The 22585-nt window shown below is 49.7% G+C and overlaps 1 protein-coding gene across 1 annotated transcript in view; it reads right to left on the minus strand.

Moving 5' to 3' along the window:
- The window catches only part of LOC149451916 (dysferlin-like), a 69047-nt gene that overhangs the window by 18950 nt on the left and 27512 nt on the right, over positions 1-22585 (minus strand). The window contains exon 2 of the mRNA XM_089689985.1: positions 22027-22082. Within this exon, the coding sequence (XP_089546111.1) occupies positions 22027-22082 (56 nt within the window). The remainder of the gene's footprint in view (positions 1-22026; positions 22083-22585) is intronic.

The raw sequence follows: 22585 nt of genomic DNA on the forward strand, positions 1-22585 counted from the left end.
CTTTGTTATATGGAGCTATCTCTTTGCTGGATTTGGCTGTCTCTTTGTTGGACTGGGCCATCTCTTTGCTATATGGAGCTGTCTCTGCTGGAATGGAATGTATTTTTGGTGGAATGGGATGTCTCGTTGCTGGATTGGGATGTCTCTTAGCTCAATGGGACTGTCTCTTTGCTGAATTGGGATGTCTCTTTGCTGGATTGGGATGTCTCCTTGCTGGATGGGGATGTCTCTTTTCTAGATGGGGATTTCTCTTTGTTGGATTAGGATGTCTCTTTGCTGAACATATGGGGATGTCTCTTTGCCAAAGGTAGAACTGTGCAAGGGAGGCAGAGAGTAAAAGGGGAGTAAAAGGGGGCAGTCTGATTAGAGAGAATATGGGGGCGTAACTGCAAGGGGCACTGTGATATGGGGGAGCTATGATTCTGTGATTGCTAGGGGCAGTCCAATCAAAACAGTGCACCTTTACAGTGCAGTTCCCTTTTATATCACAGTGCTCCTTTACATCACATTGCAGAGGACCCAGACTCCGTGAACATCCTGTCATCAACCGCCCCCATGAACACCCACCCACCACCTCATTCCTCACCCTTCCCCTCACCCCGGTTCCTTGGCTGCTCAGTTTAAAATGCCCTGGCCTATGTTATGTCCCAGTCCGGGCCTGTCTCCCAGCACAGTCTCAAGAGCATGGAGGAGATTCCAGGAGACCGACAGTTACTCTAGGAGAGCTGGACAGGGCCGTAGAAGGTCCTTAACCCATCAGTAGGACTGATATCTACTCCTTTGTACAAGGAGGAACAGGATGAGCACTGCCAGAGCCCTACAAAATTACCTCCAGGCCACTGGTGTGAAGGTCTCTGACCAAACAATCAGAAACAGACTTCATGAGGGTGTCCTGAGGGCCTGACGTCCTCTAGTGAGCCCTGTGCTCACTGCCCGGCACCATAGAGCTCCATTGGCATTTGCCATTGAACACCAAAATTGGCAGGTCCACCACTGGCACCCTGTGCTTTTCACAGATGAGAGCAGGTTCACCCTGAGCACATGTGACAGACATGAAAGTGTCTGGAGAAGCCGTGGAGAACATTATGCTGCCTGTAACATCGTTCAGCATGAACATTTTGGTGGTGGGTCAGTGATGGTCTGGGGAGGCATATCCATGGAGGGACGCACAGACCTCTACAGGCTAGACAATGGCCCCCTGACTGCCATTAGGTATCAGGATGAAATCCTTGGACCCATTGTAAGAACCTACACTGGTGCAGTGGTTCCTGGGTTCCTCCTGGTGCATGGTAATGCCCGGCCTCATGTGGAGAGAGTATGCAGGCAGTTTCTGGAGGATGAAGGAATTGATACCATTGAATGGCCCCCACACTCGCCTGACCTAAATCCAATAGAACATCTCTGGGATATCATGTTTCAGTCCATCCGACGCCGCCAGATTGCTTCTCAGACTGTCTAGGAGCTCAGTGATGCCCTGGTCCAGATCTGGGAGGAAATCCCCCAGGACACCATCCGTTGTCTCATTAGGAGCCTGCCCCAACGTATGATTCACGTGTAATTCTATGTGGCACAATTTCATTCCATTCACTTTGAATGAGTTATAATCACAGCACACCGCACCAAAAGTAGTGCCCACACTCTTTAAAACACATTGCAAATAGATCGCCGTGCCAGCAAATGCAGTGTTTGTGAACTGCATTTGGGGCGTCATTAACGTTCTATTGACACCCTCAGCAGATCACAAATGGAACGCGTTTTGCATGGGGTGGGCATCGGTAGGTGAAAACCTAGTGATAGCAAAACTATCATTTCAGGCTAAGGATGACTACAGCCCAGCAACACTAAGTTCAGAACACAGACAGTCCTGCTTAGGTTCTGTTTCATTATTGCTTAAATTCCATATTTATGATGGAGGCCAAGATCTTTGGCTCCTTGACCTATGCTTCATCTGTGACTGGTCCTCTTTACTATAGATCAGTGGTTCTTAACCTGGGTTCGATCGAACCCCAGAGGTTCGGTGAGTCAGTCTCGGGGGTTCGGCGGAGGTGACCCACACCCGACTCATATGATTTGTGATGACATGCCCCGCTTGTCCATCATTGGCTGCAGGTGGTCACGCAACATCGCTTAGCCCAGTGGTCGGCAAGCCGCGGCTCTTGTGTGCCGGGCGCCCGCTCCCCTCCCTCCTCTCGGGCGGCAGGGACTCAAATGCAATGATTGGCCAGTCTCGCTGCCACTCACATCCTGATAGCCAGTGATTGGCTGTCAGGATGTGTGTAGGCGGGGCAGCGTGACGAACGTGAGAGGAGCTAGGCTCCTCTCACAGTCCGCCCTGAAGACTGGAACGGCGTGGGAATACAGCGAGAGGAACGCGTGGAGCAAAGGTAAGTGAATTGACACAGGGGGGACTTGGGGACTTAATATGGGGGATGAATTAATATGGGGAATGAATTACTATAGGGGGGATGAATTACTATATGGGGGATGAATTACTATATGGGGGATGTATTACTATATGGGGGATGAATTACTATATGGGGGATGAATTACTATATGGGGGATGTATTACTATGGGGGATGAATTACTATATGGGGGATGAATTACTATGGGGGATGAATTACTATATGGGGAAGGAATTACTATAGGAGGGATGAATTACTATATGGGGGATGAATTACTATGAGGGATGAATTACTATGGGGGATGAATTACTATATGGGGGATGAATTACTATGGGGGATGAATTACTATATGGGGGATGAATTACTATATGGGGGATGAATTACTATGGGGGATGAATTTTCATACCGTTTGTTACAACATATCTTTGCGAGCAATCCTTTTCGAGGATGCTGGACATAAAGACGAAGAAAAGGAACAGACTTTGTTGCGAAAATGACATGAGAGTGGCACTTGCCAAGGTAATGCCGCGCATTTCTGAACTGGCCTCTGAAAGACAACAGCAGAAGTCACACTGATTTGCGGTAAATATTCATTATTTTGTTTTTGTGTGAAAATCATGTTTTAATGGTTTTGTTCTTAATGGTTTTGTTCATTTTGTGCACCTATGTATAAATATATACCTATGTTTTGAATTTTAAAAATCATATTTTATTGTTCCAATTAAGAAGGGTTCGGTGAATGCGCATATGAAACTGGTGGGGTTCAGTACCTCCAAAAAGGTTAAGAACCACTGCTATAGATAAATGATTACGGTTTTGAAGATCATCAAGCTGCTTTTGTTGGTTCAAGTTGCACTTGAGTTCACATTGAGAGGAGCATTTCAGATGTGGACCTGAGCCTGTAACTTGAGGACTCCAGGGTGTACCGGGTTGTGTAAAAATCTCCAAAATCATAAAGAATAATGTATGGTTCAGGGGCGGACTGACAACTCATGGGGCCCCCGGGCAATAGAGGATCATGGGGCCCCTGTGTCCTTGCCCAAACAAAAAAGCCTATGAAAAAGGTACCAGGGGCATCTCATGGGGCCCCCTACTGACCCCGGGCCCTCGGGCAGTGCCCGAGTTTCCAAATGGTCAGTCCGCCCCTGGTATGGTTCATAGCGGTTTTCTCATGACTAAGCTTTTCTGTGTGTGAGATGAAGTGGATAATATCTACCATAATAATTCTGGTCTTTAAAAGCCATTGGAGTATCATGTAATGGATCTCCAGCGTTCTTTACAAGAAGTCAGGTTACTTCCATATATACGAGGCCCTTTATAGCTTCTCCTGTCAGCTCTGATTAATTAATCATTACCATAATTGGAGGATAGGAAGGTCCGGAGATCTGAGAAACTGAAAGTACGTCGAAAAAATCCTTACTATGCAAACCCTAGAGGCAGTCCTCGTCTCAATTGGCGTCACCGGATACCCGTGGCTGACCAGACTCGGACAGAAAAGATCAACCGGCCATTATGTGAACCTTGGCTAACAAAATGGTATTCATTAACTTTTGTGCTACAAAAACGTTTTTTGCGTTTTTTGCACACATTTAAAAAAAAAATCATTTTAGGCCTAGAGAGAATAAAATAGTGGAAGTGTCAATTTTTTTAAGTTTAACAAACACAAAGTTTTAGTAAAAAAAACCCACTAAAAGATAAATTTAGGACACACAAATACTATATATCACCCAATTGTTTTTGGGTAAAATAAATAATAAATGAAAGATGAGGCTGCACCGAATAAACAGATACCCAACATGTCAAGCCGTATCATTTCCCATGGCCTTCAAATAGAGAGAAACTTTGACCTTAGCCTTAAATTTTTCCAAAGGCAACACTTTAAAAGCCGCTATAGGTTTGGAGTTAGCCATGAATAACGGGCCAAGAATTATTGCTCCCACTCCAGCGTGGGTAACAGTATGTAACATCTGTAGTGCAGTTGGGGGTTTTGTGCATGGATGCCCCGGATACAGAGCTTAAATTTATATGTAGAGGTGGGGGGGAGCTTAAAAAATTTTGAGGTGGGTTCATTTTTTTTTACACTTTCTTCGCTAAACTGTATTTTATATCACATCGGGCAGAGGTCCCCAACCCCCGATTCATGGACGTACCAGTCCGTGGCTTTTTAGGAACAGGGCTGCACATCAAGAGGCTTGATCTGTTTGGGAATGGAGAGCTACTGGAGAGCTTCACCACTTTAGCAGCAGTTCCATTCCCAGCTAAGAGAGGGGGCATCACACGGCTCCCTTTTTTTTGTACAAACCATGGCTGGATCTAGGGGGGGTGCTGGGTCTGGGCTATGCCCCCCCCATTTTAGTTGTGTCCCCCGAAATCCAACCCTAACCTGCCACTATGCTGCCCTAATCTGATACTTTATAACCCTAGTTTGCCCCAGCCTCACACTATACCGTCCTTGACGACTGACATTATACTGTTCTCAGGTACGTGTTGTGTGGAGAGGAGCTCTGCTGCCTGTGCCCAGGCTATGTGCAGTGCAGGGATGGGAGAAGGAGTTGTGCCTCTGTCCTCGGCCCTGCCTGCAGTGACCCCTGTCCCCGGCCCTGCCAGCAGTGACCCCTGTCCTCGGCCCTGCCAGCAGTGACCCCTGTCCCCGGCCCTGCCAGCAGTGACCCCTGTCCTCGGCCCTGCCAGCAGTGACCCCTGTCCCCGGCCCTGCCAGCAGTGACCCCTGTCCCCGGCCCTGCCAGCAGTGACCCCTGTCCTCGGCCCTGCCAGCAGTGACCCCTGTCCTCTGCCCTGCCAGCGCTGTCCCGTCCTCTGCCCTGCCAGCAGTGACACCTGTCCTCTGCCCTGCCAACAGTGACCCCTGTCCTCGGCCCTGCCAGCAGTGACCCCTGTCCTTGGCCCTGCCAGCAGTGACCCCACTCCTCTGCCATGCCAGCAGTGACCCCTGTCCTCTGCCCTGCCAGCAGTGACCCCACTCCTCTGCCCTGCCAGCAGTGACCCCTGTCCCCTGCCCTGCCAGCAGTGACCCCTGTCCTCGGCCCTGCCAGCAGTGACCCCACTCCTCTGTCCTGCCAGCAGTGACCCCTGTCCTCTGCCCTGCCAGCAGTGACCCCTGTCCTCGGCCCTGCCTGCAGTGACCCCTGTCCTCGGCCCTACCAGCAGTGACCCCACTCCTCTGCCCTGCCAGCAGTGACCCCTGTCCTCTGCCCTGCCAGCAGTGACCCCTGTCCTCTGCCCTGCCAGCAGTGACCTCTGTCCTCTGCCTTGCCAGCAGTGACCCCTTCCTTCTGCCCTGCCAGTAGTGACCCCTGTCCTCTGCCCTGCCAGCAGTGACCCCTGTCCTCTGCCCTGCCAGCAGTGACCCCTGTCCTCTGCCTTGCCAGCAGTGACCCCTGTCCTCTGCCCTGCCAGCAGTGACCCCTGTCCTCGGCCCTGCCAGCAGTGACCCCACTCCTCTGCCATGCCAGCAGTGACCCCTGTCCTCTGCCCTGCCAGCAGTGACCCCTGTCCTCTGTCCTGCCAACAGTGACCCCTGTCCTCTGCCCTGCCAGCAGTGACCCCTGTCCTCGGCCCTGCCAGCAGTGACCCCTGTCCTCGGCCCTGCCAGCAGTGACCCCACTCCTCTGCCTTGCCATCAGTGACCTCTGTCCTCTGCCTTGCCAGTAGTGACCCCTGCCCTCTGCCCTGCCAGCAGTGACCCCTTCCCCCTTCCTTCTGTCCTGCTGACCTCCCATCCTCTGCCCCGCTGACATTTTTTACCACACCCCCACATCAGACAGATCTGGCCCTGGTACAAATTTTATTTGTAGTGTAGAAAACATACACTTCATTCATGACAATGTACAGCAGCACATTTTATTGCAGTACATATGCTGCATTGCAGTGTGCATGGGACACATAGGAAACATTTTTTTTCTGTGTCCTTGCAGTGACAGACATTTTACAATGCAGTAGGGGTTAAAGGGACCAGGCAGGGCAATGCTTTCTGGGAATTTTCTTGCAATATGTAATGAATAATGAATAGTATGCTGCTGTAGTAAGAACCCCAAGTATCTGTATGTACAATGTACAGTTCTGTAATAGGACAATACAAATATGAAGAACATACAACTGCCACTGGGTCCCCTCAACTGCCATAAGGTGGCTTCAGGAGAGGTTACTGTCTCGGTGCTGTAGGGTGTAAGGATGCGTTAATATTAAAGTGTCACTAAACCCAGGACCCTGCATTCACTATATCTGGTCTCCCCGGACCCTGCATTCACTATATCTGGTCTCCCCGGACCCTGCATTCAGTATATCCTTTCTCCCCGGACCCTGCATCCACTATATCTGGTCTCCATGGGCCCTGCATTCACTATATCCGGTCTCCCCGGACCCTGCTTTCACTATATCCAGTCTCCCTAGACCCTGCATTCACTATATCCTCTCTCCCTGGACCCTGCATTCACTATATCCAGTCTCCCTAGACCCTGCATTCCGGTATATCCGGTCTCCCCGGACCCTGCATTCACTATATCTGGTCTCCCCGGACCCTGCTTTCACTATATCCAGTCTCCCTAGACCCTGCATTCACTATATCCTCTCTCCCTGGACCCTGCATTCACTATATCCAGTCTCCCTAGACCCTGCATTCACTATATCCGGTCTCCCCGGACCCTGCATTCACTATATCCGGTCTCCCCGGACCCTGCATTCACTATATCTGGTCTCCCCGGACCCTGCATTCACTATATCTGGTCTCCTCAGACCCTGCATTTACTATATCTGGTCTCCCCGGACCCTGCATTCACTCTATCCACTCTTCCTGGACCCTGCATTCATTATATCTGGTCTCCCTGGACCCTGTATTCACTATATCTGGTCTCCCTGGACACTGCATTCACTATATCTGGTCTCCCTGGACCCTGCATTCACTATATCTGGTCTCCCCGGACCCTGCATTCACTATATCCGCTCTCCCCGGACCCTGCATTCACTATATCTGGTCTCCCCGGACCCTGCATTCACTATATCCTCTCTCCCAGGACCCTGCATTCACTATATCTGGTCTCCCCGGACCCTGCATTCACTATATCCTCTCTCCCCGGACCCTGCATTCACTATATCTGCTCTCCCCAGACCCTGCATTCACTATATCTGGTCTCCCCGGACCCTGCATTCACTATATCTGGTCTCCCCGGACCCTGCATTCACTATATCCGGTCTCCCAGGACCCTGCATTCACAATATCTGGTCTCCCCGGACCCTGCATTCACTATATCTGGTCTCCCCGGACCCTGCATTCACTATATCTGGTCTCCCCGGACCCTGCATTCACTATATCTGGTCTCCCCGGACCCTGCATTCACAATATCTGGTCTCCCCGGACCCTGCATTCACTATATCTGGTCTCCCCAGACCCTGCATCCACTATATCTGGTCTCCACAGACCCTGCATTCACTATATCCGATCTCCCCGGACCCTGCATTCACTATATCTGGTCTCCCGAACCCTGCATTCACTATATCTGGTCTCCCCGGACCCTGTATTCACTATATCTGGTCTCCCCAGACCCTGCACTCACTATATCTGGTCTCCCCGGACCCTGCATTCACTATATCTGGTCTCCCTGGACCCTGCTTTCACTATATCCGGTCTCCCCGGACCCTGCATTCACTATATCCGGTCTCCTCGGACCCTGCATTCACTATATCTGGTCTCCCCGGACCCTGCATTCACTATATCCGGTCTCCCCGGACCCTGCATTCACAATATCTAGTCTCCTCAGATCCTGCATTCACTATATCTGGTCTCCCTGGACTCTGCATTCACTATGTCTGGCCTCCCTGGACCCTGCATTCACTATATCTGGTCTCCTCAGACCCTGCATTCACTATATCTGGTCTCCCTGGACCCTGCATTCACTATGTCTGGCCTCCCTGGACCCTGCATTCACTATATCTGGTCTCCCCGGACCCTGCATTCACTATATCTGGTCTCCCCAGATCCTGCATTCACTATATCTGGTCTCCCCGGACCCTGCATTCACTATATCTGCTCTCCCTGGACCCTGCATTCACTATATCCGCTCTCCCCGGACCCCGCATTCACTATATCTGGTCTCCTCAGACCCTGCATTCACTATATCTGGTCTCCCTGGACCCTGCATTCACTATGTCTGGCCTCCCTGGACCCTGCATTCACTATATCTGGTCTCCCCGGACCCTGCATTCACTATATCTGGTCTCCCCGGACCCCGTATTCACTATATCCTTTCTCCCCGGACCCTGCATCCACTATATCTGGTCTCCATGGGCCCTGCATTCACTATATCTGGTCTCCCCGGACCCTGCATTCACTATATCCGGTCTCCCCGAACCCTGCATTCACTATATCTGGTCTCCCCGGACCCTGCATTCACTATATCTGGTCTCCCCGGACCCTGCATTCACTATATCTGGTCTCCCCAGACCCTGCATTCACTATATCCGATCTCCCCAGACCCTGCATTCACTATATCTGGTCTCCCGGACCCTGCATTCACTATATCTGGTCTCCCCGGACCCTGTATTCACTATATCTGGTCTCCCCAGACCCCGCCTTTACTATATCTGGTCTCCTCAGACCCTGCATTCACTATATCTGGTCTCCCTGGACCCTGCTTTCACTATATCCGGTCTCCCCGGACCCTGCATTCACTATATCCGGTCTCCTCGGACCCTGCATTCACTATATCTGGTCTCCCCGGACCCTGCATTCACTCTATCCGGTCTCCCCGGACCCTGCATTCACAATATCTGGTCTCCTCAGATCCTGCATTCACTATATCTGGTCTCCCTGGACTCTGCATTCACTATGTCTGGCCTCCCTGGACCCTGCATTCACTATATTTGGTCTCCTCAGACCCTGCATTCACTATATCTGGTCTCCCTGGACCCTGCATTCACTATGTCTGGCCTCCCTGGACACTGCATTCACTATATCTGGTCTCCCCGGACCCTGCATTCACTATATCTGGTCTCCCCAGATCCTGCATTCACTATATCTGGTCTCCCCGGACCCTGCATTCACTATATCTGCTCTCCCTGGACCCTGCATTCACTATATCCGCTCTCCCCGGACCCCGCATTCACTATATCTGGTCTCCTCAGACCCTGCATTCACTATATCTGGTCTCCCTGGACCCTGCATTCACTATGTCTGGCCTCCCTGGACCCTGCATTCACTATATCTGGTCTCTCCGGACCCTGCATTCACTATATCTGGTCTCCCCAGATCCTGCATTCACTATATCTGGTCTCCCCGGACCCCGTATTCACTATATCCTTTCTCCCCGGACCCTGCATCCACTATATCTGGTCTCCATGGGCCCTGCATTCACTATATCTGGTCTCCCCGGACCCTGCATTCACTATATCCGGTCTCCCCGGACCCTGCATTCACTATATCTGGTCTCCCCGGACCCTGCATTCACTATATCTGGTCTCCCCGGACCCTGCATTCACTATATCTGGTCTCCCCAGACCCTGCATCCACTATATCTGGTCTCCACAGACCCTGCATTCACTATATCCGATCTCCCCAGACCCTGCATTCACTATATCTGGTCTCCCGGACCCTGCATTCACTATATCTGGTCTCCCCGGACCCTGTATTCACTATATCTGGTCTCCCCAGACCCTGCACTCATTATATCTGGTCTCCCCGGACCCCGCCTTTACTATATCTGGTCTCCTCAGACCCTGCATTCACTATATCTGGTCTCCCTGGACCCTGCTTTCACTATATCCGGTCTCCTCGGACCCTGCATTCACTATATCTGGTCTCCTCGGACCCTGCATTCACTATATCTGGTCTCCTCGGACCCTGCATTCACTATATCTGGTCTCCCCGGACCCTGCATTCACTCTATCCGGTCTCCCCGGACCCTGCATTCACAATATCTGGTCTCCTCAGATCCTGCATTCACTATATCTGGTCTCCCTGGACTCTGCATTCACTATGTCTGGCCTCCCTGGACCCTGCATTCACTATATTTGGTCTCCTCAGACCCTGCATTCACTATATCTGGTCTCCCCGGACCCTGCATTCACTATGTCTGGCCTCCCTGGACCCTGCATTCACTATATCTGGTCTCCCCGGACCCTGCATTCACTATATCTGGTCTCCCCAGATCCTGCATTCACTATATCTGGTCTCCCCGGACCCTGCATTCACTATATTTGCTCTCCCTGGACCCTGCATTCACTATATCCGCTCTCCCCGGACCCCGCATTCACTATATCTGGTCTCCTCAGACCCTGCATTCACTATATCTGGTCTCCCTGGACCCTGCATTCACTATGCTGGCCTCCCTGGACCCTGCATTCATTATATCAGGTCTCCCCGGACCCTGCATTCACTATATCTGGTCTCCCCAGATCCTGCATTCACTATATCTGGTCTCCCCGGACCCCGTATTCACTATATCCGCTCTCCCCGGACCCCGCATTCACTATATCCGGTCTCCCTGGACCCTGCGTTCACTATGTCTGGCCTCCCTGGACCCTGTATTCACTATATCTGGTCTCCCCGGACCCTGCATTCACTATATCTGGTCTCCCTGGACCCTGCGTTCACTATGTCTGGCCTCCCTGGACCCTGCATTCACTATATCTGGTCTCCCCGGACCCTGCATTCACTATATCTGGTCTCCCCAGATCCTGCATTCACTATATCTGGTCTCCCCGGACCCTGCATTCACTATATTTGCTCTCCCTGGACCCTGCATTCACTATATCCGCTCTCCCCAGACCCCGCATTCACTATATCTGGTCTCCTCAGACCCTGCATTCACTATATCTGGTCTCCCTGGACCCTGCATTCACTATGTCTGGCCTCCCTGGACCCTGCATTCAATATATCAGGTCTCCCCGGACCCTGCATTCACTATATCTGGTCTCCCCGGACCCCGTATTCACTATATCCGCTCTCCCCGGACCCCGCATTCACTATATCCGGTCTCCCTGGACCCTGCGTTCACTATGTCTGGCCTCCCTGGACCCTGTATTCACTATATCTGGTCTCCCCGGACCCTGCATTCACTATATCTGGTCTCCCTGGACCCTGCGTTCACTATGTCTGGCCTGCCTGGACCCTGTATTCACTATATCTGGTCTCCCCGGACCCTGCATTCACTATATCTGGTCTCCCCAGACCCTGCATCCACTATATCTGGTCTCCACAGACCCTGCATTCACTATATCCGATCTCCCCGGACCCTGCATTCACTATATCTGGTCTCCCGAACCCTGCATTCACTATATCTGGTCTCCCCGGACCCTGTATTCACTATATCTGGTCTCCCCAGACCCTGCACTCACTATATCTGGTCTCCCCGGACCCTGCATTCACTATATCTGGTCTCCCTGGACCCTGCTTTCACTATATCCGGTCTCCCCGGACCCTGCATTCACTATATCCGGTCTCCTCGGACCCTGCATTCACTATATCTGGTCTCCCCGGACCCTGCATTCACTATATCCGGTCTCCCCGGACCCTGCATTCACAATATCTAGTCTCCTCAGATCCTGCATTCACTATATCTGGTCTCCCTGGACTCTGCATTCACTATGTCTGGCCTCCCTGGACCCTGCATTCACTATATCTGGTCTCCTCAGACCCTGCATTCACTATATCTGGTCTCCCTGGACCCTGCATTCACTATGTCTGGCCTCCCTGGACCCTGCATTCACTATATCTGGTCTCCCCGGACCCTGCATTCACTATATCTGGTCTCCCCAGATCCTGCATTCACTATATCTGGTCTCCCCGGACCCTGCATTCACTATATCTGCTCTCCCTGGACCCTGCATTCACTATATCCGCTCTCCCCGGACCCCGCATTCACTATATCTGGTCTCCTCAGACCCTGCATTCACTATATCTGGTCTCCCTGGACCCTGCATTCACTATGTCTGGCCTCCCTGGACCCTGCATTCACTATATCTGGTCTCCCCGGACCCTGCATTCACTATATCTGGTCTCCCCGGACCCCGTATTCACTATATCCTTTCTCCCCGGACCCTGCATCCACTATATCTGGTCTCCATGGGCCCTGCATTCACTATATCTGGTCTCCCCGGACCCTGCATTCACTATATCCGGTCTCCCCGAACCCTGCATTCACTATATCTGGTCTCCCCGGACCCTGCATTCACTATATCTGGTCTCCCCGGACCCTGCATTCACTATATCTGGTCTCCCCAGACCCTGCATTCACTATATCCGATCTCCCCAGACCCTGCATTCACTATATCTGGTCTCCCGGACCCTGCATTCACTATATCTGGTCTCCCCGGACCCTGTATTCACTATATCTGGTCTCCCCAGACCCCGCCTTTACTATATCTGGTCTCCTCAGACCCTGCATTCACTATATCTGGTCTCCCTGGACCCTGCTTTCACTATATCCGGTCTCCCCGGACCCTGCATTCACTATATCCGGTCTCCTCGGACCCTGCATTCACTATATCTGGTCTCCCCGGACCCTGCATTCACTCTATCCGGTCTCCCCGGACCCTGCATTCACAATATCTGGTCTCCTCAGATCCTGCATTCACTATATCTGGTCTCCCTGGACTCTGCATTCACTATGTCTGGCCTCCCTGGACCCTGCATTCACTATATTTGGTCTCCTCAGACCCTGCATTCACTATATCTGGTCTCCCTGGACCCTGCATTCACTATGTCTGGCCTCCCTGGACACTGCATTCACTATATCTGGTCTCCCCGGACCCTGCATTCACTATATCTGGTCTCCCCAGATCCTGCATTCACTATATCTGGTCTCCCCGGACCCTGCATTCACTATATCTGCTCTCCCTGGACCCTGCATTCACTATATCCGCTCTCCCCGGACCCCGCATTCACTATATCTGGTCTCCTCAGACCCTGCATTCACTATATCTGGTCTCCCTGGACCCTGCATTCACTATGTCTGGCCTCCCTGGACCCTGCATTCACTATATCTGGTCTCTCCGGACCCTGCATTCACTATATCTGGTCTCCCCAGATCCTGCATTCACTATATCTGGTCTCCCCGGACCCCGTATTCACTATATCCTTTCTCCCCGGACCCTGCATCCACTATATCTGGTCTCCATGGGCCCTGCATTCACTATATCTGGTCTCCCCGGACCCTGCATTCACTATATCCGGTCTCCCCGGACCCTGCATTCACTATATCTGGTCTCCCCGGACCCTGCATTCACTATATCTGGTCTCCCCGGACCCTGCATTCACTATATCTGGTCTCCCCAGACCCTGCATCCACTATATCTGGTCTCCACAGACCCTGCATTCACTATATCCGATCTCCCCAGACCCTGCATTCACTATATCTGGTCTCCCGGACCCTGCATTCACTATATCTGGTCTCCCCGGACCCTGTATTCACTATATCTGGTCTCCCCAGACCCTGCACTCATTATATCTGGTCTCCCCGGACCCCGCCTTTACTATATCTGGTCTCCTCAGACCCTGCATTCACTATATCTGGTCTCCCTGGACCCTGCTTTCACTATATCCGGTCTCCTCGGACCCTGCATTCACTATATCTGGTCTCCTCGGACCCTGCATTCACTATATCTGGTCTCCCCGGACCCTGCATTCACTCTATCCGGTCTCCCCGGACCCTGCATTCACAATATCTGGTCTCCTCAGATCCTGCATTCACTATATCTGGTCTCCCTGGACTCTGCATTCACTATGTCTGGCCTCCCTGGACCCTGCATTCACTATATTTGGTCTCCTCAGACCCTGCATTCACTATATCTGGTCTCCCCGGACCCTGCATTCACTATGTCTGGCCTCCCTGGACCCTGCATTCACTATATCTGGTCTCCCCGGACCCTGCATTCACTATATCTGGTCTCCCCAGATCCTGCATTCACTATATCTGGTCTCCCCGGACCCTGCATTCACTATATTTGCTCTCCCTGGACCCTGCATTCACTATATCCGCTCTCCCCGGACCCCGCATTCACTATATCTGGTCTCCTCAGACCCTGCATTCACTATATCTGGTCTCCCTGGACCCTGCATTCACTATGCTGGCCTCCCTGGACCCTGCATTCATTATATCAGGTCTCCCCGGACCCTGCATTCACTATATCTGGTCTCCCCAGATCCTGCATTCACTATATCTGGTCTCCCCGGACCCCGTATTCACTATATCCGCTCTCCCCGGACCCCGCATTCACTATATCCGGTCTCCCTGGACCCTGCGTTCACTATGTCTGGCCTCCCTGGACCCTGTATTCACTATATCTGGTCTCCCCGGACCCTGCATTCACTATATCTGGTCTCCCTGGACCCTGCGTTCACTATGTCTGGCCTCCCTGGACCCTGCATTCACTATATCTGGTCTCCCCGGACCCTGCATTCACTATATCTGGTCTCCCCAGATCCTGCATTCACTATATCTGGTCTCCCCGGACCCTGCATTCACTATATTTGCTCTCCCTGGACCCTGCATTCACTATATCCGCTCTCCCCAGACCCCGCATTCACTATATCTGGTCTCCTCAGACCCTGCATTCACTATATCTGGTCTCCCTGGACCCTGCATTCACTATGTCTGGCCTCCCTGGACCCTGCATTCAATATATCAGGTCTCCCCGGACCCTGCATTCACTATATCTGGTCTCCCCAGATCCTGCATTCACTATATCTGGTCTCCCCGGACCCCGTATTCACTATATCCGCTCTCCCCGGACCCCGCATTCACTATATCCGGTCTCCCTGGACCCTGCGTTCACTATGTCTGGCCTCCCTGGACCCTGTATTCACTATATCTGGTCTCCCCGGACCCTGCATTCACTATATCTGCTCTCCCTGGACCCTGCATTCACTATATCCGCTCTGCCCGGACCCTGCATTCACTATATCTGGTCTCCCCGGACCCTGCATTCACTATATCTGCTGTCGCTGGACCCTACATTCACTATATCTGGTCTCCCCGGACCCTGCATTCACTATATCTGCTCTCCCACAGTACACACAACATGGAAATGCAATTATTTTAGTAAATATAAACTGCTAAATACCTTTTCTTATCAGCAGTTAGAGCAGTCTTGTGACTTCTGTCAGTGTCTAGCCGAGCACTAGATAAAGCTTGTAGGAGGAGTTTTTTTTCTGCTCTAGGAAGATGCAGATCCCCTGACCTCTGTCTGGACAGTGCTGATTGTCCCTGTGCTGATCACATGCACTCTCCCAAGAAAAAAAAAAACCTCTCTAGCAATACACACCAAACTGAGCATGTGCAGAGTGACTCCACGTGATATGTATTATCAGGAGATAAGAGGGGGACAATGGAAGAAGGGGAGGATCAGAGAAGACAGGACCAAGCATACTTTTTACACAATGCAGAGGATTAACCCCTTAGGTTCCACAGTGAGTATAACAAGCATGCTTTACTGCATCTACAGACTGATTGTACTGTTGTGGGTTTAATAACACTTTAACCACTTCAATAACTCCCGATAGCAGAACTACTGCTACACAGCATCAGGGCTGCGCAAAATAACGTATACATATGTGATATTGCATTGCCGGGTAGGGGGAACTCCCGTGCGCCGACCTACCCGCACCACCATTGGCGGCTACAGCCGTCAATCGCCGTGTCCCGACCGGAAATTCCCCGCCATCACCCAGCAATCACCGAGGAACAGTGAAAGGGGAGAGGTGTGTGTAAACAGTCGGTCTTTTTTTGTTTATAGCGCAAAAAATAAAAAACGCACAGGCGATCAAATACCACCGAAACAAAGCTCTACTTGTGGGGAAAAAAGGATGTAAATTTAATTTGGGTGCAGTGTTGCATCACCGCGCAATTGTCAGTTAAAGGAACAAAAATGAAAGCTACGTGTCTAACACCCTGTTAAAAATTGGTAAAGCTAGGACAAAAGTATCAAATTGTGATTTTTTTTTTTCCTCTGCTGGATATTTGTTGTCATCTTCAGCAAGAGAACTGTGGAGGGAGGAGGAAGCAGGGGATGTAGAGAGGAGTTATAAGACTCTCTACAGTTCAGGAAATCAGATGTTAAACTGACAAAACCTGCCACACTGACCTACTTAGACAAAATGGCCAAACACTTCAATCTACGTGTGAAAAGTTTCAGAGTGACAGACTGAAAAATCCCCGAGCAGTTCCTCCCGTCCGACCCATGTATATAAACGGCCTCGCCACACCCTGCTTGTGAGCGCTCCCTGGGAGCGCGCAGCACCGTGATCCGACGCCCGCTGTGTCCTCCGGACACAGTGAAATACTGATCATCGGATGGGACCTCTGTGCCAATCAGTGATCACATGCAGAAGTAAGCAAGATGTCACTTCTGACATCATCGCTTACTACATGTGAAATCTGTGAATGATCACAGAGATCACATGGTACAGGGCTATTCACAACAGCCTTGTACCATGTGACAAGCTGTGACCAATCACAGCTCACACAGTAGTTCTCAATGGCTGCAAAAATGCAGCCAGAGAGAAGGAGAAATGATTGCTTTTACAGCCTTTATGGGTGTAAAACCAATCAGTGTATAAAAAAAAAAATCTTCATCACCCCCCCACAAGTAGTACAGTGTCACCACGGTGAAACTGTACTGCTAGGGTGACAGTATGTAAAAAATAATAATAATAATAATATAAAAAAATAAAAATGTAAAAAAAATGTTTAAAAATTATAATTTTTGGTTTTAAACTAATTTGGGTTATTTTTTTTTTTACTAAAAAGATAACGGAATAAATTTTGGCCAAGATTTATGATGAAATATTATTTATTTGCAAAATTTTATAAGAAAAACACTTTTTTTCAAAATTTTTGGACTTTTTTATTTATAGCAAAAAAAAAATAAAAATCCCAGCGGTGAATAAATACCACCAAAATAAAGCTTTATCTGTCTCAAACAAATGCTAAAAAATTCATATGGGTACAGTGTTGCATGACCGCGCAATTGTTATTCAAAGTGTGAAAGCGCTAAAAGCTGAAAACTGTTCTGGACAGGAAGGGGGTGAAAGTGTCCGGACTGGAAGTGGTTCAACTATTCCTTCTAATTCTATCCAATCAGACAGGCCCTCATATTACATACAGAAAGGGAGGTGTCACACAGAATTCTTATATTTCTTATTGCTTTGAAACTTTCACAGCAGGTCTCCCCAATCCTTCTAAACCAGGGGTGGGCAACTGTGGCCCTCCAGCTGTTGTAGAACTACAAGTCCCATGAGGCACTGCAAAACTGACAGTTACAAGCAAGACTCCCAAAGGCAGAGGCATGATGGGACTTGTAGTTCACCAACAGCTGGAGGGCCACAGTTGCCCACCCCTGTTCTAAACAGAGGGCCAGTTTGCTGTCCTTCAGACTTTAGGGGAGCCGGATTGTGGCCAGTGTGAGTAAAGGTCAGTGGGGAAAAACAATGCCCTATTTTTGGTGTGAGTAGGAGGAAAAGTGCCCCATTGGTGCTCTCAGTGGGAGGAATTGTAGCCAATCGTTGGTATCAATGGAAGAAATAGTGCTCCATCTTTGGTGTCAGTGAGAGGAACTGTGTCCCATCGTTGGTGTCAGTGGGAGGAATAGTGCCCCATCACTGGTGTCAATGGGAGGAATTGTAGCTCATTGTTGGTGTCACTGGGAGGAATTGTGTCCCATTATTGATGTCAGTAGGAGGAATTTTAGCCCATCGTTGGTGTCAGTGGGAGGAACAGTGCCCCATCTTAGGTGTCAGTGGGAGGAACTGGGCCCCATTGTTGGTGTCAGTGGGAGGAAAAGCAGCCCATTGTTGGTGTCAGTTGGAGGAATTGTGCTGCATCATTGGTGTCAATGGGAGGAATTGTAGCTCATTGTTGGTGTCAGTGGGAGGAATTGTGTCCCATCATTGATGTCAGTGGGAGGAATTTTAGCCCATCATTGGTGTCAGTGGGAGGAACAGTGCCCCATCTTAGGTGTCAGTGGGAGGAATTGTAGCCCATTGTTGGTATCAGTGGAAGGAATAGTGCCCCATCTTTGGTGTCAGTGGGAAGAATTGTAGCCCATAGTTACTATCAGTGGGAGGAATAGTGCCTCATCATTGGTATCAGTGGGAGGAATAGTGCCCCATCGTTGGTGTCACTGGGAGGAATAGTGCCCCATCGTTGGTATCAGTGGAAGGAATAATTCTCCATCGTTGGTGTCAGTGGTGGGAATAGTGCCTCATAGTTGGTATCAGTGGAAGGAATAGTTCTCCATCGTTGGTGTCAGTGGGGGAAATAGTGCCTCATAGTTGGTATCAGTGGAAGGAATAGTTACCCATTGTTATTATCAGTGGGAGGAATAGTTCCCCATCGTTGGTGTCAGTGGGGGGGGAATTGTACCCCATCCTTGGTGTCATTGGGAGGAATTGTGCCCCTTCATTAGTGTCAGTGGGGTGAACTATGTCCCATTGTTGGTGTCAGTGGATGAAATAATACCCCAAGAGCCAGATAAAAGCAAGCAAACTTCTGCATCTGGCCACTGGGCCGCAGTTTGGAGAGCACAGTTTTAGGCATTGAGGATATATTCACTTTAACAGTTACATGTTTGCAAAAGCATAACCATTTTTTAAAAGCCTACATTTAAGTGACCATACAACCACAAAAAAAGTAACTCCGTGACACCAGAGTTCCAGTATTAGAGCTCCCCTTTAACTCTTTTACGGCCAGAGCAGTTTTTCTTTAAAGGAAGGTTTCAAAAATCATTTTATGCCTGAAGATGAGTTAAAACCCCAAACATTATGGATTTTCTGAAAGCAGACACCCGGGGAGAATAAAATAGTGGTAGTTCCAATTTTCTATGTCATACGAGATTTGTGCAACGGTTTATCAAGTGTAAATTTTCAGTAAAGAGTACATAAAGTTAATTTTAGAGCACGTAAACACAAAATATTACAGATTTTTTTTTGTAAAGCATAAAAGAAGAGGTTGTGCCGAGTAAATAGATACCAAACATGTCAAGGCTTAGAATTGCATGCGCCTGTACAACGACAATCTTTGGTATCCTATACTTTCCATAGGCGATGCTTTAAAAGCCCCGACAGGTCATCACTTTAGAGCTAACTGTGAATATTGGGACTAGAATTATTGCTCCCACTTTAGCATGTGTGATGATGTGTAACGTGTAGTGCAGGGGTCTCCAAACCTTCTAAATAAAGGGCCAGTTTACTGTCCCTCCGACTTTAGGGGGGGTGGATTGTGGTCATTGGAAGTAGAGAAGGTCCTGTGTCAGTGGGAATAAACCATGACCCTTCTTTGGTGTCAGTGGGAGGAATGATGCCCCATTGTTGGATTCACTGGGAGGAAATGTGCCCCATCATTGGTGTTATTGGGCCCATTGTTGGTGTCATTGGGAGGAATTGTGCCCCATTGTTGGTGTCATTGGAAGGAATTGTGCCCCATTGTTGGTGTCATTGGAAGGAATTGTGCCCCATTGTTGGTATCATTGGGAGGAATTGTACTCCATTGTTGATGTCATCAGGAGGAATTGTACTCCATTGTTGGTGTCATTGGGAGGAATTGAGCCCCATTGTTGGTATCATTGGGAGGAGTTGTGCCCCATTGTTGGCTGTGGATGAAATAGCGCCCCAAGGGCCAGTTAAAAGCAAGCAAAGGGCCACATCCTGCCTCTGGGCCACAGTTTGGAGGTCACTGTTATAGTGCAATCAACGTTTTCATTTGTAGGCGCCCCAATGCTTACATTTATGTTTGTCTGTATGTGGGGGTGGGAGAGTCCGATTTTTTTTTGGGGGGGGGTTTAAGTACTTGGGTGTAATTACACTTTTTTTACTAAACTATTTTTTCCATTACATAGGGGAAAAAATGTCCCCTATGTGATTTTTATTTTGGTGACAGGTTCTCTTTAATGAGACATCGGATCATCCGGATCATCACATTGTTCCACAGCCATACTGTCTGGGGGAAAGTGACACCAGAATTAGCAGGAAGGGGTGATCAGCGAATGGACGTTCACTGATCTCCCTTACCTCTACCCAAAGGCACACACCATGCTGGTCCCGGGTCTGCAGATGGGCATGCAGAACTCACTAAACATGGCAGGGGCATATGGTGGTGGGGAAACTGGGAGTTACAGGATGCCTATGCACTGATGGAACCTAAGGACTGTACTGACGGAGTCTAAGGACTGCACTGATGGAGCCTAAGGACTGTACTGACGGAGTCTAAGGACTGCACTGATGGAGCCTAAGGACTGTACTGACGGAGTCTAAGGACTGCACTGATGGAGCCTAAGGACTGTACTGATGGAGCCTAAGGACTGTACTGATGGACCTTTGGACTGTACTGATGGAGCCTAAGGACTGCACTGATGGAGCCTAAGGACTGCACTGATGGAGCCTAAGGACTGCACTGATGGAGCCTAAGGACTGCACTGATGGAGCCTAAGCACTGCACTGATGGAGCCTAAGGACTGTGCTGATGGAGTCTAAGGACTGCACTGACGGAGTCTAAGGACTGCACTGATGGAGCCGAAGGACTGCACTGATGGAACCTAAGGACTGTACTGATGGAGCCTAATGACTGTACTGATGGAGTCTAAAGACTGCACTGATGGAGCCTAAGGACTGTACTGATGGAGTCTAAGGACTGTACTGACGGAGCCTAAGGACTGTACTGATGGAGCCTAAGGACTGTACTGATGGAGTCTAAGGACTGCACTGATGGAGCCTAAGGACTGTACTGATGGAGCCTAAGGACTGCAGTGATGGAGTCTAAGGACTGCACTGATGGAGCCTAAGGACTGTACTGATGGAGCCTAAGGACTGCACTGATGGAGCCTAAGGACTGTACTGATGGAGTCTAAGCACTGCACTGATGGAGCCTAAGGACTGTACTGATGGAGCCTAAGGACTGCACTGATGGAGCCTAAGGACTGTACTGATGGAGTCTAAGGACTACACTGATGGAGTCTAAGGACTGTACTGATGTACCTTAGGACTGTACTGATGGAGCCTAAGCACTGCACTGATGGAGCCTAAGGACTGCACCGATGGAGCCTAAGCACTGCACTGATGGAGCTTAAGGACTGCACTGATGGAGCCTAAGCACTGTACTGATGGAGCCTAAGCACTGCAATGATCTCCGGAGCCTAAGGACTGCACTGATGGAGTCTAAGGACTGCACTGATGGAGCCTAAGGACTGCACTGATGGAGCCTAAGCACTGCACTGATGGAGCCTAAGGACTGCACTGATGGAGCCTAAGGACTGTACTGATGGACCTTAGGACTGTACTGATGGAGCCTAAGGACTGTACTGATCTCCGGAGCCTAAGGACTGCACTGATGGAGCATAAGGACTGCACTGATGGAGCCTAAGGACTGTACTGATGGAGCCTGAGGACTGTACTGATGCAATACGCCTTCAATGTAAGAAAGTATTAAGTTCTCCGTGATCATAAGATCCTTCAGTATTTATCACTTTTTTTGTTGCAAATGATGGACTGAGCCTTGAATGTGATGTATGTAGAAGTGACATGTTCATTCCGTGGGCGGGGAGCCATGACCAGGGAATGTATTCAGACAAATCACATGGAAATAGATGTGTGCTGAGAATAGCAGCCAGCGCTGGACTCACCTCATTCCAGATGGGGTTCGGATTGTTTTTGATGACTTTGGTTCTCTTCTTTACACCTAGATAATGACAGACAACAGACATTAGAGGAACAGTCGCTGCATCTGACATAAAGGGGTTTATTTACTAAAGCTGGAGAGTCCAAAATCAGACTCCCTTCTGCATAGAAACCAATCAGCTTCTAACCTCAGCTTGTTCAATGAAGCTTTGGCAATGAAACCTGGAAGCTGATTGGTTTCTATGCAGAAGGGAGTCTGATTTTGGACTCTCCAGCTTTAGTAAATAAACCCCAAAGATTCAGCAAATCCTAGGATTCTTCATGTAGAGAGGTACATCGTAATCGCACAGCTGCCTGCCAGGTACATGAAGTCCTCAGGGAATGAGAGTCTGAAGATTTCCCATAATTCTCTGCATCATTCATAATATGCCCTGGTTCACACTGATGCAAATTTTCATGTGATTTGACTGTTCAAATCGCATCCAATGATTGGTAATGGAACTGTTCTAACTTTGTTGGAGTCGTACCGATTAGAACAGCAGTTCCTGCACTACTTTTTGCGAT

The sequence above is a fragment of the Staurois parvus genome, unplaced genomic scaffold (genome assembly GCF_062004578.1).
Source record: "Staurois parvus isolate SC_StPar_1 unplaced genomic scaffold, SC_StPar_1.0 ptg000507l, whole genome shotgun sequence".
Classification (NCBI taxonomy): Eukaryota; Metazoa; Chordata; class Amphibia; order Anura; family Ranidae; genus Staurois; species Staurois parvus.